We start from the raw sequence: 15,561 nt of genomic DNA on the forward strand, positions 1-15,561 counted from the left end.
GAACTTAAATTTTATATTATTTTAGTTTTCCACAGTCACTGCTTTTTCAAAAGTTTTAAATAATAATTTTAATTATTTCAATAGATCACTTACTTCACATCCAAGCTGTGAGAATTTTTGTCAGTTAAGAAAATTGTACTCCAAGTGGAGTTTTCCAAGAAATATTTAAATAGGAAGTTTTAAAAAATAAACCTATTATTCTAATAAAACTTATAATCATGGTATCACCTACTCTGCAGTCAGGATTTAATTTGTGGGGAGCTAAGCTGATTTAGCTTCCTTCACACTAAGGTCACACTAAGGAGAGGATCTATTCATGTGTGGTATGGTCCCCTTCCTTTTTATCACCACTATGAGATCTGAAACCTTTTGTTGGTCCTTGTCCTGGACACTAAAGACAGTGAACTGAGGAAGAGGTAGTTCTCACTCATCTACTGAGTAACATAGAAGCCTCTTAGGAGCTTACACTCAGGTTTTTAGATTTTTGTTTTATTTTATTGTTTATTATTTTTGGCTGCATTGGGTCTTCGTTGTGGTGCGCGGGCTTCTCATTGTGGTGGCTTCTCACGTTGCAGAGCACAGGCTCTAGGCATGCGGGTTTCAGTAGTTGCAGCACATGGGCTTGGTAGTTGCAGTGCATGGGCTCAGTAGCTGTGGCTTGCAGGCTCCAGAGCACAGGCTCAGTAGTGGTGGCACACGGGCTTAGTTGCCCTGCAGCACATTGGATCTTCCCGGACCAGGGCTCGAACTCGTGTTCCCTGCATTGGCAGGTGGATTCTTAACCACTGCGCCACCAGGGAGGTCCCCTTACACTCAGGTTTTAATCAGGATGTCAAAGGCTGGTCCAGGGCAATCTCGTGAATTAAAAAAAAAAAAAATCCTAATTTGCTCACTATTTGTTCTCTTTTTTAAAAAATGTTTTTTCATCTTTTCTTCTTTTTCTCTTTCATAGTATAATTCTTTCTCTTTCAATCACTGGGAAATTTCATATAATCCCTATCTTTTGTTCACATCCAAGGAAGGAGCTGAAAAACTCATTTAGATTGAAGAATAAATGGTAGTAAAGCATATACTTTGACCTCTTACAGAGATTTTGCTTTATAAACGAAAATTTTAAACCAAGACTTAGGTTTAGTATGAGGATTTCAGACATTAGTAATTGGTGGAGTAGGTTGCTTGAGAGACAATGTGAGATTCTACCTAACATCCCAGAAATCACTTCAGCTGGTCCTGTTGAAAAGGCATGGCCAATCTCAGTGTGAAGCTCAAATATTTACACCAGAGCTGCCCAATAAAATAAAGTGTAGGCCACAAATGTGACCGCTTATGTAATTTAAAATTTTCTAGTAGGCACATTAAAAAAGTTTTAAAATATTTAAAATGATAAAAGGACATCATCTTTTCAACACACAGTCTTATAGTCATTTTTTTTCACACTGCCTTTGAAATCTGATGCCTTTTATGCTTACAGCTCATCTCTGTTTCAAACAGCCACATTTTCTTTTTTTTTTTTGAGTATTCATTTTTAATGAGTAAAGGATAAGATACTAATAGTACCATGTGATCATAAAGAAGCGTGGCATTATTTTATTTTTAAATTTATATACAGTAAAATTCACTCTTTTGGTTATACAGTTCTACAAAATTTAACAAAAAGTAAAGACTCATATTAACTATCACCAGAAAACAATAAGCACAATGCTTCCATGATATTAAAAAAAAATTCCGCAGCCCTGCACCTTTGTAGTCAGCTCCTCTCCTCACCCTTAATCCTTGACACCACTGATACTGTTTCTATTTAGTTTTGCTTTTCCCAGAATATCATTCAGGTTAATCATGTAGTATGTAGACTTTTAAAACTACACACTGTATGCAGTTGAGATTCATCCATGTCATCGCATTTCTCAATAGTCCATTCTTTCTCATTACTGAGTAATATTCCATTATGTGGTTATACCACATTTTTTTAAACATCTTTATTGGAGTATAATTGCTTTACATTGTTGTGTTACTTTCTGCTGTATAACAAAGTGAATTAGCTATACCTGTACATATATCTCCATATCCCCTTCCTCTTGTGTCTCCCTCCCACCCTCCCTATCCCACCCCTCTAGGTGGTCACAAAGCACCAAGCTGATCTCCCTGTGTTATGCACTGCTTCCCACTAGCTAGCTATTTTACAGTTGGTAGTGTATATATGTCCATGCCACTCTCTCACTTTGTCCCAGCTTACCCTTCCCACTCCCTGTGTCCTCAAGTCCATTCTCTACGTCTGCGTCTTTATTCCTGTCCTGCCCCTAGGTTCTTCAGAATGATTTTTATTTTTAGATTCCATATATATGTGTTAGCATACAGTATTTGTTTTTCTCTGACTTACTTCACTCTGTATGACAGTCTCTAGGTCCATCCACCTCACTACAAATAACTCAATTTCGTTTCTTTTTATGGCTGAGTAATATTCCATTGTATATATGTGCCACATCTTTTTTATCCATTCATCTGTCAATGAACACTTAGGTTGCGTCCAGGTCCTGGCTATTGTAAATAGAGCTGCAATGAACATTGTGCTACATGACTCTTTTTGAATTATGGTTTTTCTCAGGGTATATGCCCAGTACTGGGATTGTTGGGTCATATGGTAGTTCTATTTTTAGTTTTTTAAGAAACCTCCATACTGTTCTCCATAGTGGCTGTATCAACTTACATTCCCACCAACAGTGCAAGAGGGTTCCGTTTTCTCCACATCCTCTCCAGCATTTATTATTTGTAGATTTTCTGATGATGGCCATTCTGACTGGTGTGAGGTGATACCTCATTGTAGTTTTGATTTGCATTTCTCTAATGAGTGATGTTGGGCATCTTTTCATGTGCCTCTTGGCCATCTGTATGTCTTCCTTGGTGAAATGTCTATTTAGGTCTTCTGCCCATTTTTTAAATTGAGTTGTTTGTTTCTTTGATATTGAGCTGCATGAGCTGCTTGTAAATTTTGGAGATTAATCCTTTGTCAGTTGCTTTGTTTGCAAATATTTTCTCCCATTCTGAGGGTTCTTTTCATCTTCTTTATGGTTTCCTTTGCTGTGCAAAAGCTTTTAAGTTTCATTAGGTCCCATTTGTTTATTTATGTTTATTTCCATTTCTCTAGGAGGTGGGTCAAAAAGGATCTTGCTGTGATTTATGTCATAGAATGTTCTGCCTATGTTTTCCTCTAAGAGTTTTAGAGTGTCTGGCCTATGTTTAGGTCTTTAATCCATTTTGTGTTTATTTTTGTGTATGGTGTTAGGGAGTGCTCTAATTTCATTCTTTTACCTGTAGCTGTCCAGTTTTCCTAGCACCACTTATTGAAGAGGCTGTCTTTTCTGCACTGTATATTCTTTCCTCCTTTATCAAAGATAAGGTGACTATAGTGCATGGGTTTATCTCTTGTCTTTCTATCCTGTTCCACTGATCTATATTTCTGTTTTTGTGCCAGTACCATACTGTCTTGATTACTGTAGCTTGGTAGTATAGTCTGAAGTCCAGGATCCTGATTCCTCCAGCTCCGTTTTTCTTTCTCAAGATTGCTTTAGCTATCCAGGGTTTTGACAGAATATTTACATAGATATTAAACTAGCTTTTAGTAGACACTGTGTGTTTTCACTATTATTATTGTTTTGCTGGTTTTCTAGATTGCTCTTTTACTCTGCTTTTCTTTTTAGCAATTGTGTTGGTAATAACAACAGTGTTTTTTCCCCTGAGTTTGTCTGGTTGAAATAAAGTACAATACAAACTGGGGCTTCCTGATGTTCAATTCCGGCAGGAAAAAAAGGGAAAATTTACAGGAATAACACACTTTCCAACAGGACAGGAAGCTTTCCCCTCATTTGTCCTCAGAGTGAAAACATTGAGGCCTCTCAGCTGCAAAGTCAGGGCAGAGTGGTGTCCAGAGGAGGTGGTCAGTGGGACAGCTGCCAGGGGCTCTGAGAGGCTCAGCCTGAGCCATTGCTTGCCTCCTGCCTTCCTCTGCCCTCCGGCTTGTTCTAGAATCAGCAGGAAGGACCACCTGTAGCTTCTATTCATGGGTGATAGTTCTGCCCTCAGGAGCCAGAAAAATTCTCATAATGCCTTCCCGCCTGGCATTGACAGGTGCTCTCTGTTATGTCACAAAAGGATGACATCCGGTACTGAATCTGACCTTCCACGTATGGTCGGCTGAGATTCAGCCTTAGTCATGACCCCTCCTCTGATATAAGGCCTGAGGTGAATGAAACAAAAGGCAGCTCCCTCCCACCATTTAATCTTGGACTTGAACTTCAAAGTCAGCCTGAAGAGGTTTCCTCATGTATCACTGTTAAGCCATGTTTACCCCTCCTTATATTTTTGCATCTTTTTATCTCTTGGGACTTATGTACAAATTTTTCTAATCACAGCTTATATATATCATCAATGGCTGATATGTCTAAACTATTACAATTGTTTCTTATATCTACCAATTTGGAGTATCTTCAAACTTCATATTCTATTTTTCACCTTTCTTCCAATCACTGGTACAGATGCCAAATCCACTGATCAGGTTTAGAGGATGACACCTAGAAATTTTTCTGTAGTTCCATACCAGTCAATTAATCAGGACCTTTGGAGAAGATCAATCACCAGCTTAGGAATAACGCTATAGATCTACCTACCTACCTGTCTGATCAGTCAATTGTTATTCCAAATAGTGATCTACGATGGCTTTAAATCAGGGATAGACGTATCTGTTGATGTGGAGTAATATGGAGAAGACTCAGAATTTCCTACGAGACTGAGTGGTGTATTCCTCATCCCCCACCACTATATCACCTAGTGACCCCAGTCCCCACTGATATGTCCTTTCCATACCTGTTCTCCTATAACTACAGTTAGAATATGTGGCCTTGAAAGATAAAGGCACACAAAGGCAGGTATGGGAAGAAAAAGATTGGCCTTGCCTGGGTCCCAGAATAAGTGAAAACAAATTACTGTGACTCTTACCAAGCTTCAAGGCAGTATATTTGCAATCCAAGGGCTTTCCGGCAGCATCGGAAGAAACTGAGGGGTGGACAATGCTCCTTATGAATAAAATGCATTTTGGTGAAATAAAATTGTCCCTGGACTCCAAGTCAGGCACGTTCCATGAGGGTTCACAAGCCCCAAGGATCCCAGTGGCAGATAAAACTCAACACATGTGTCCTCCTCAGCATCATCTGTATTTAAATCCCTGAAGATTACTCTTATTTTTTTAACTTCTTGCCCAAAAGGACAGAGTGAAGGCATTATGGATTTAAAAATGTGTTTCAGATAGGAGTCTTTCAGAGCCACTTGTTGGAATACTACTAAAACCTCCTTAAGTGGCTCCCGTGATTCTCTTTCTGTTCCATCTTTCATGGGAGCTGTTTATAAATTATCTTTCTGATCTGCTAGTTTCTGGAGCATGGGGGTTGTCATAATTTCCTCATTTTGTGGTCCCAGCTTCCCTGTGGCAAATGTTCAGGGAATTCTGCCTTAATTGAACTGGCATTCTCACGGCCATGATTTGGGGAAAGCTGGAGAAGTTTGCTTGGCACAGCATCTAGCTTTCTGACAGTGCCATACTAGTTTTATTTGCAGATGCATGTGGAATAGTTTCCATCAACCGTTTCACAGTATGGATAACAATGATTGATTATTAGAAACATATAGGAAACTATACAATACTATCCAGGAATAAACCCTAGAAATTAGAGAGAAAGAGAAAGTTTCAGAATCAACCCTACATACTATTGACTACAGACTCTCTGTTTTACCCGGCTACAATCTGCCATTTCTGTTTTGAGGTCCCCTTATGTGTAAATCACTAAATCAGGTAGTTGCATTTATGCAGTGTGAATACATTTTTTTTTTCTTATAAGATGGAGCCTTCTTACCTTGAAACTGAGCATTAAATCCTTTCCGTCGATGGTTACTGTCGGATGTGAAATGGAGTCGTAACCAATTCTTGCTACTGATAACAGGAGAAGGGAGGTTCATGCCCGTCAGCCTGGAAGAGAGAATGAAGAAAATCTCTCTTGTAAACCAGCAGCGCAAATGTCCCATCTCAAACCCGATTTTACAACTGAGCGCCGACAGTCTTTATGTAGTTGCCTAAAACAGACGCCAGTTATTAGCTGCATTTCCACATTGAAGCACTTCAGGTAATTTCATCTTTGCCCACAAAGAAATGCTATATTCATCCTTGATGGAATCAAGGCTTTCACAAATATTGGACGTTTCGATTCTTCTTTATTAATGATTAAATGAGCAGATATTCTTTTGATCTCTTATTTCTTCTTATCGGGACCTCGATCATAATGAATTACAAAAGGAAAAGACAGGCAAATGATACACGTCTGCCTTTCACTATTTGAACACTGGGCAATTCAGTTTCACCTGAAGTCGACTCAGATAACTGATAACATCCAATGTTTCCAGGGCCCCATCTGCAGATTCACAACCTGGGCCTTTCCTACTCAAGTGAAGAAGAGGATGTTTATGCGATTAGTGACAAGAACTGTCAAAGAGATTCAACATGGAATAAAATCATGTGTGTGTAAAGTAGTATATTAAACAAAATTAAATCTTTCAAAAGTAAGACAGGATCAATCTCTGGTTAAGCTGTTGAAAATATCCAGTCCACTTACAATGTTCACTCTGGTTGTCAGAAAAAGCAAGTCATTTACTTCCTACTATTGAAAACTTTGTGTCATTACTAAGGAGTACATGCCTTCTCAGGCAGAGGAGCTCTTGATGGTTAGAGATGATGTGATGCATTCCGTTCTGGACAGTGGTCTAAGTACCACTGGATTGGATGCTTCAGACAGACAGACGATTGTGTGTTGGCTCCACTTGCACTAGTTGAGGCACTATATCCCTGGGTTATCTTTTCTGAACCTCAGTTTTCCAGTCTGTAAACTGGACTTGAAAAGACCTAGATCAAGGTGTTCAAAGAGATGGTATAGATGCACGTGTAAATGCTCCTAAAGCTACTTACATGGGGTTACACATTGTATAATTATTTTGCATCTCAGCTGTAAAACTATTCTCAAAATGATGCTTATTCGTGCAGATGATATGTCAGGGATTCACAAATTGCCCTGGAGCTGAAACTGGTGGGGCCCTTTGCAGGCTGGCTGGCAATTTCCACCGCTGGAAATCGTACTCCATGCCTGGAATTTGCTAGGCACGGGTTGGCTGTGTAGAGCATTTCCCTAGTTACTCCTATTTTTACCTGGAGGAAAAGCTGCATCCAGTGAAATATGTAGGCAAGCTTCCTGATGTCAGGGTGTTCAATTTCAACTCTTAGGTTTAAAAATGTGCAGTATCCATTAAAAGTGATAAGCCAAACCTTGACTGGAACCAATTGCAACAGTGTTTGTGTCACTGTTTGAAATAATCTTCTGTAAGAGGAAATACATTACTCAGATCTTACTCTTTGCTTGGATTTATGTAGCACCGACTGGTGAAGCTGGATACGACTGATTCCAAAAAACATTTCCTCATTCTAATATTTTTTTTAAAGGCTCCTTCCCCCACCTTTCTTTTCCTGGTGAGATTACGTTACAAATTCTATTAGAAAAAAGTCACGTACCTCTTTGCCTAATAGTGGCAATGGCCAAGAGAGAAGTAAATTCTGGATTCAGAAACCCACATTGATCCAGCTCACCTATATCTACTTACTAAAATTTTTATAACTGAAATCCACGTTTATTTTGCTGTTGCTTTAAAAATATTGTTTAGCCTTAATTAGATTCTCTTGGAGTGGTTCTGATTTCAAAAACTAGGTGGAGTTACATTTTACTTCCATATCAACATTGGCAATGCACATAAAAAAATCCCCCTTTCACTGCCTTATCTCCCAAATACTTACCTACCAAAAAATGTCAGTTTTGTGTTCGAACTTGAACAATAAAGAGCCAGATAGAAATATTTTAGGGTTTATGAGTCACGTCATCTCTGTTGCCACTGTTCATCTCTGCCCTTGTAGCCCCAAAGCAGCCCTGTGTGATATGTTCCAACAACACTTTACTTACGGACACGACTTGCATTTCATGTAATTTTTCTGCATAACTACATATTATTCTTTTTTGATGTTTTTTCAGCCACTGAACAATGTAACAACCATTCTTAACTTATAGGCCAGATTTGACCTGTGGGGCATAGTCTGCTGATTCTTGCTTTATTATATATGAGGCAGTTTGTAAAATATTGAGTAAGGACAATAACTAGACGATGTATATCAAACTAGTGTATATATTCAAAAAATGCATAATTCCTGTGCAGATTTCTTTTATATAGAATCAAAGGTGAGGATTTAGTAACAATTATATAATTTATTTCCCATGGTTAGAGCCAAGCCACGCAAATGAATCATACTCCAGAGTGAATTAACATGCATGGATTTCTTGACTTCGCTGTGCGAATTCAACAAATATTCACATCCTCTGTTTTGGGGGGAATATGGGGGCAGGTCATTGTTCCATATAAGACCTATCCTTGGAACTGTGAGTTGCTCTCTCACCTTCCTAGGGCAGGGGCTAACCTTAGAGATGCCATTTAACAGAAAGATTATATTACAAAGTCATTCGTTCCTTCATTACAAGCAAATTTAAAGAAAGTTGACTAATATGGAAGCCAGCGGATGATAGGGCAGACTTACTAAGATCCTGGATGATTCAGATAAGGTTTAGAGGTAAAGAAATTCAACTGAATACCTTTGTGGTAATGGCTCCCAAAGTGTCCACATCCTAATTTCCACAACCTGTGGCTATGTCACCTTACATGGGAAAAGGGCACTTTGATGATATGATGAAGTTACAGATTACCCTGGATGATGGGGTGGCCCAATGTAATCAGAAAGATCCTTAAAAGTGGAAGGTGGAGACAGAATAAGACAGTCAGAGGGATATCTGGGAAATCGAGTCAGAGTGAGGCTTGTGCAAACTCCACAGGTGGTCGCTGACCTTGATGATGGAGGAAAGGGTCATGGACCAAGGAACGAGGGTGACCTCTAGTAGACAGAAAAGGCAAGTAAGTGCATTCTCCCCTAGAGCCTCCAGAAAGGACACAGCCCTGATGACACCTTGATTTCATTGCAGCAAAACCTGTATAAGATTTATTACCTGTAGAACCATAAGATAATAAATTTGTATTGGTTTCAGCCATCAGGTTTGTGTTCATTTGTTATGGCGGCAATGGAAAACTACTACAGCCTTTTAATATGTGTATCCTACTTTTCATTCAAAAACAGTCCTGAAAGGAAGTCCATATGGTAGAAACTGTCATCACTGTATACCTGTTAATAACCTTAGAGAACCAGTGCAGTTTAAACCCTGTCTGTAATTATCAACAATTGAACGTCTATCATTGTTGCAGTGAGATCTCCTACAAGTCCTCCACAATTCTTAGCTGTATTTCTTGTAAATCTGTTGGAATTGGTTTTCCAATAAATAAATAGTTTGGGAAGTGAGAGGTAAATTATGGGGCAATAGTGGACTTGACGTGGTTAGTACAAGATAGAAAGCAGAACCATTTTCAAGAGAAAAGGAAAAATGATGGCATAACAAAGATCTTTGTCTATTAGCTTACAACATACTGACAACTTTTTAATCCTAAGCATATAGAAACAAAGGACCTGGTAAGATCAAGCAAATCAAAGATTTCTGGGCTTATAAAATAAAGGAGGATGGTGAGGAAAAAAAAGAACACCTCAATGCAATCAGCGGGGAAAAAGTCTTTCTGAGGAACTGGTAGATGCATTTCATTTCTGGAGCATCTCAAACTGGGTCGGGAAACTCATCAAGCCCAACAATGTGGATACTGAACCGTCCCTACAGATATGGCTAAATGTATCAGTAGTTCTCAAAATTTTTTTCAATAATGCCAAATTAAGCGATTTAATCTATTGGCAAATTCATTTCTTTCAAAGGATTCAACAAGGTTTTGCTTCTGCCAAAGGAACGGAATTGGGTCATTTGTAGAGACGTGGATGGACCTAGAGACTGTCATACAGAGTGAAGTAAGTCAGAAAGAGAAAACAAATACCATATGCTAACACATATATATGGAACCTAGAAAAATGGTACAGATGAACCGGTTTGCAAGGCAGAAATAGAGACACAGATGCAGAGAACAAGCGTAGGAACGCCAAGGGGGGGAAACGGTGGCGGGGCTGGTGGTGTGATGAACTGGGAGATTGGGATTGACATGTACACACTAATATGTATAAAATGGATAATTGATAAGAACCTGCTGTATAAAAAATAAATAAATGAAATTTAAAAATAAATAAATGAAGATCGCCTTAAAGTTAAGACGATCGTCTTTGAGCCAACATAGAACCATCCAGGCTGTTCCATTTTCTCCAAATAGCTTTACCATAAATTCTGCGATTCTATTTTTAATAAATCCATAACGTCTGTTTCCACTTAACCTCCATCAGCTCCTCTTTCCTCGTTTGCGACATAAAGGGGCCCAGCACACTGTTCTTCCCAAACATCACACCCTGTGTCTGTGACTCATCTGTTTACTTATGTAAATTGAAAGCTGTAGACGTTAGTCACCAAGGTAGTGTTCTGAAATGCATTGGGAAATGCTACAGTTTTTTCAGAGAGCTCTCTTTGAGCACTCCTCTGACATTAAGCCAGATTTCTTATGTCTTTAGGAAATCATCACACAAATCTCTGGGGGTTCCTTGGTGGTTAAACCTCTTTAACGATGACTAAGAAGCTGGAAAGCATTAATATCATCAACACGGACTGTAAATTACCCAGCCTCCCTAAGGAGACTATGGAATTTAATAAATCTGTTACTTCGAAGAGACTCATTGCTTGTCAAGTTGGGGAGAAAGTCATCTGGAAGCTGTGCTATTTCTGTGCTCTTGTGGACATTTAAGCAGAGTGTGGTGGTTCACTTATCTCTGTTGTGTCAAAATTAACTAGAGTAATCTGATCAAATGAAGTTTTCCTGAAATGCCGTATTTCTAATTGGATGTTATTCATGTTAATAGTGAAATCTGCTGTCTTGTGAACATATATACATATTTTACATTGAGTTTCAAATTCTGCCACCGTAAGCCTTATTTTGGGCACTGAAAAAAATAACAATGGAAGTAAAAGGTAGTCCTTACCTTGGAAGAATAGAAAAAGCAATGAAAAAAAGAGCTATGTAAGTGCGTGGACATACACAAATATATGTATACCAGATACACAAGCATGTACATATACACACACAATAGTTACATATTTACATACAAATATTTCTAGAAAGTTATTCCAAAGGTTTTACACACACACATATACGCTCTTGGAAAAACAACTACGACTACAAAACAAAAACAAAAAAACACCCACCGCCTATTTAAAAGCAGACCACGGAAGACTTCTCCGTTAAAAGTTCTTCCTTTCATCAAATCGATACTTTCTAATAGACTTTTCTTTCACCCTCTTGGCATTCCTGGTTAGCTCTCATGAAGATCTTCTCTCTTGGACAACAATCTCTCTCTCTCTCTCTCTCTCTGCCTTTTTTTCCTCCAGGCACTTTTGAAGATTCTATCATTATATCGTTATTATACACCCATGGCTACACCCTTCCCTCTTGGTAATTTTATCCACCCTATGACTTTAGCATCATCTTTCACATTCTCTGTGTGCCTCATACCTCCTATGTCTTTTGCAAAAATAATTTATAGATTCTGGAGCCCCTGGTGCTCCCTCCAGGGTGGGACACCCATCCTTCCAGGTTCACACTCTCCCCTTGCTTCCACTCTGGGATGAACTTGACTTCATTGTGCCCACACGTACAGCCAGTGCTCCTTCCCTGCTCAGGGTCTTGACATACGCTGTTCTCTCACATCTACCCCACCACCCACTTCCTCTCCATTTGCCTGGTAAGACTGGGCATCCTTTAGAGCTCAGATGGCACGTCACATTCTCAGGGAAGCCTGACCTGACCACGTAGATGAAGCTGTTTCTCCCTCCTGCCGCCCTCTCCTCGCTCCCTAGTTTATCCTTTGCAGGCATTTCAAATTAGTGACGACCTGGTCTCTTGTGTGGTTATGTATTGGATGGGCATCTTTCCTGTGACACATGAAGCTTGTGTTACCACCAATGTCTCTCTAGCACCCGGTAAAGTGCTGGGCAGTTAGTAGAGGTTGAATATACATAGGATGGGAAAATGGAAGAGGTAAGTTTAAACACTCCCAGGGGGCCTTACCCAGGTCCCATCTCACAAAGTGAAGGCTACTCTGTACAACTTCACGTTATGATGCCAGGCTGGGTGTTTGTGACTTAAGATGCCTTCATGGGGTGAATCAGATCTCTTTGTAGCTTTAGAGGTGAGCAGAGTGGGTGGGGGGATGGTGCTGGGAGAGAGCGATGGTGTCATATCTGCCCGGGACCCAGGCCTCCACACAGACCCACGCACGACTCTGTGGGGCCCGGTCACGCAGAATAGATTTGAACGGACTCCCCTGGTTTCATGCCCCAGCAACCCTGACTGGTCATCCAGTCTCCCCTTACTTTAATAAACCCTCAGGAAACCCAGAGAGACACAACTCAGCCGCCCCAGAAATGCCCTCAATACCCACCCCTGAGGTTGGCCCTTGGTAGATGTTTAGACCCTAGATGCACCGGGTTCCATGGATTTCTGGGAGCAGCAAGTTCTCAGATGGGTAACACTGGCCGCACCAAGACAGGCGTGAGTGCAGTGGATCCAAGGGAGGGTTCAGAGTATGTGCAGCACCCTCACCTCATAGCCGTCTCCTCAACTTTAGGTTTGCACACAGCATCTGTTCAGTTGCTAAGTTGGCATTCAACGCTGCAGTGTTCGTTCTTCTAACCCAGCACTGCCCAGGTTCTCGCCCAAACCCTACCGCCTCTAACTGTGCTGTGGAAAAGGTCTCTTTAATGTGTGTTGCTTTCCTGCCTCTCCCTACTCAAATCCACTCGGTGTAACCCTGACATGAACTGCCCTAAATAGAACCCAATTCAACATTCATAAACAACCATCCTAGGCACCAAAGATACAGCTGTCAGCAAAATAAGATGCCCAGAATCTCTCAGAGAAGAGCGACCTCAGGGTATGACACGTAGGGTAAGCATCGCCAGATGGGGAACACGGGTCACGATACACATCCACAATAGGGGTTCCAACTCTTCTTGGCAGAAGACCCTCCTGGAAATGCGACATCTGAGTTGTGACTTGTCGGGTGAGTTGCTGGACTGGGGACAACAATTCGAGAGCAATGATTTCCAAAGTGCAGATTTGTGGAGACACCCAAGCCAAATCACAACTCACAGGCACTTTCCTAAAAGTACTCCAATGGCTCCAAATCACTCTGAGAAAAGTCATCTTTCTTGGCATGGGATTGAAGATGCTTCATGATATGACTCTGACCATGTCCTGCCTTCTCTCTCTTTGTGCCCTTTCTGGAATTGCTCCCTAAATCATCTTATACCTTCATGCTTCCCTGACTCTGAGCTGTCCTCTCCCATCCAGAGCCCTTTGGCTGACGTTTGCCTGTTTAAATTCTCAGATTTCAAAGCTTTTGTAAAAGATATCCCCTCCAAAAATCTTCTCTTATTATCTCAGGTAGAATTAACTGTCCTGTGTTCATAATCTTTTAGCACTTGACCCATATATGTCTATGGAAATTATAAGAGCCCGTCTTGTACTTTTTTTTTTTTTTTTTTTTTTTTTTTTTGCGGTATGCAGGTCTCTCACTGTTGTGGCCTCTCCCCTTGCAGAGCACAGGCTCCAGACACGCAGGCTCAGTGGCCATGGCTCACGGGCCCAGCCGCTCCGTGGCATGTGGGATCCTCCCGGACTGGGGCACGAACCTGTGTCCCCTGCATCGGCAGGCGGACTCTCAACCACTGCACCACCAGGGAAGCCCCCATCTTGTACTTTTGTTGTTCATATCGATGTCTGCTTCCTCGAATGAACTGTGAGTCCCCTGAGGGTACATTGGCACCTTGTTAATTGCCCTCATCCTGGTACTTTGCATACACGGGAGTCTCAATAAGCCCATTTTAAGTGGTTTCTATGCTTTTGTTTTTGCTCATGATGTGAGCTCCTGAAACAGCAGCAGGGCTTAAGACTATAAAAAGTTAAGATCTTTAAGAGAAGGCCATTCTTATCTTTACACGCACGGCGATTTCCTGCCAGTGTCATGATCTGCCAAGTGTGAATGCCAAATGGATCAGCTCTGGCATCTTCTTTTTATTCCATCTATGGCATCCAAGGGGTCCAGAGCAGTAATACAGGCCTCACTGAAGCCAGCGAGAACATCCATGTGTGTCAAGGAAGGAGCAGGTGGCGCACGATGGACCCTATTAGAGACGGGGCAAAGGAGCCCAGCCCAGACAGGAGGGATTGAGAGCAGGTCATAGACACATCCAGGGCTTCAGAAAATCAGGCATTAGGCATTAACCCAGAGGTCAAGCAGAGAGAATCATTTGGGAGAGAATGGGACAAATCCTGTCCTCTAAAGCTTAAGGACTAAATGTCAGGCAGTAGCTCGGAACGAAGCCCGGGAAATGGCCCAGACGGATGGTAATAGGATAGACGGTCAAGAGACAGCATTTCTCAGTGGAAAGTCCTCTGGGCCTCTCGTCCACCCCGGTGACCTAGGAAGGAGGCCAGCAGGGAATGTGGCTGCAGCCCAGGGGCAAGCTTTTTCCCTCCTGGCCTGAGGGGTGGTCACACCCACCAGAAACCAGCACTGTGGGGGGGACCCCGTTCACAGGTGACATGAGGTCACATCTGTACGAAATATCTCCGTTGCAGCAAACTGGTCTGGATCTGAGTCTGTGACTTGGGAAACAAAACCTCCAGTGTGTGTCTCTCATCCCTGGCTCCATCTAATATTCTGGCGGGTTCTTTTAGTGCCACCTGCAAAGGCAGGCATCTGAGGTTTGCCAAAAGGAAACGAGGTTCTTTGCCTCCTGTACCACCTGGACTTTCAAAGGAGCCAATAGGGCTTCCCTGGTGGTGCAGTGGTTGAGAGTCCGCCTGCCGATGAGGGGGACGCGGGTTCGTGCCCCGGTCCAGGAGGATCCCGCGTGCCGCGGAGCGGCTGGGCCCGTGAGCCGTGGCCGCTGGGCCTGCGCGTCTGGAGCCTGTGCTCCGCAACGGGAGAGGCCGCGACAGTGAGAGGCCCGCGTACAGCAAAAAGAAAAAACAAAACAAAAAACAAAGGAGCCAATAGTTGGCTGTAGGCATGGATGCACATCCATATGATTTGTTGATTATTAAAAAGACATTATCTACAAACAGATTTCTATAATAAATGCACATAGGTGATACTCCAAGAGTGTCAGTAAAAAAGCAAAAAAAAAAAAAAAAACCCAAAAAACAAAATGACATTTAATTTCTGGATCACTCACCATTTTCTCTTTGATGTTATTTTTAGCAATATGTATTATTTAAGGCGCTACAAAAATATTTTTTCCCTTAATCTTGGGGTAAGATGTTATCCTAGCCCATTTCAAGGGTCTGAAATGTCTCTCTTTTTCTTAGGAAACTTTTTTCCTCACTTGATATAATGACATT

General features: G+C 41.3%; 1 protein-coding gene across 1 annotated transcript in view; it reads right to left on the bottom strand.

Moving 5' to 3' along the window:
- The window catches only part of CSMD1 (CUB and Sushi multiple domains 1), a gene marked incomplete at its 3' end in the record, with an annotated part of 1,679,169 nt that overhangs the window by 548,381 nt on the left and 1,115,227 nt on the right, over positions 1–15,561 (bottom strand). The window contains exon 6 of the mRNA XM_079726547.1: positions 5,867–6,013. Coding sequence (XP_079582673.1) covers positions 5,867–6,013 — 147 coding nt within the window. The remainder of the gene's footprint in view (positions 1–5,866; positions 6,014–15,561) is intronic.

Source organism: Hyperoodon ampullatus (assembly GCF_949752795.1).
Source record: "Hyperoodon ampullatus genome assembly, chromosome: 20".
Lineage (NCBI taxonomy): Eukaryota > Metazoa > Chordata > Mammalia > Artiodactyla > Ziphiidae > Hyperoodon > Hyperoodon ampullatus.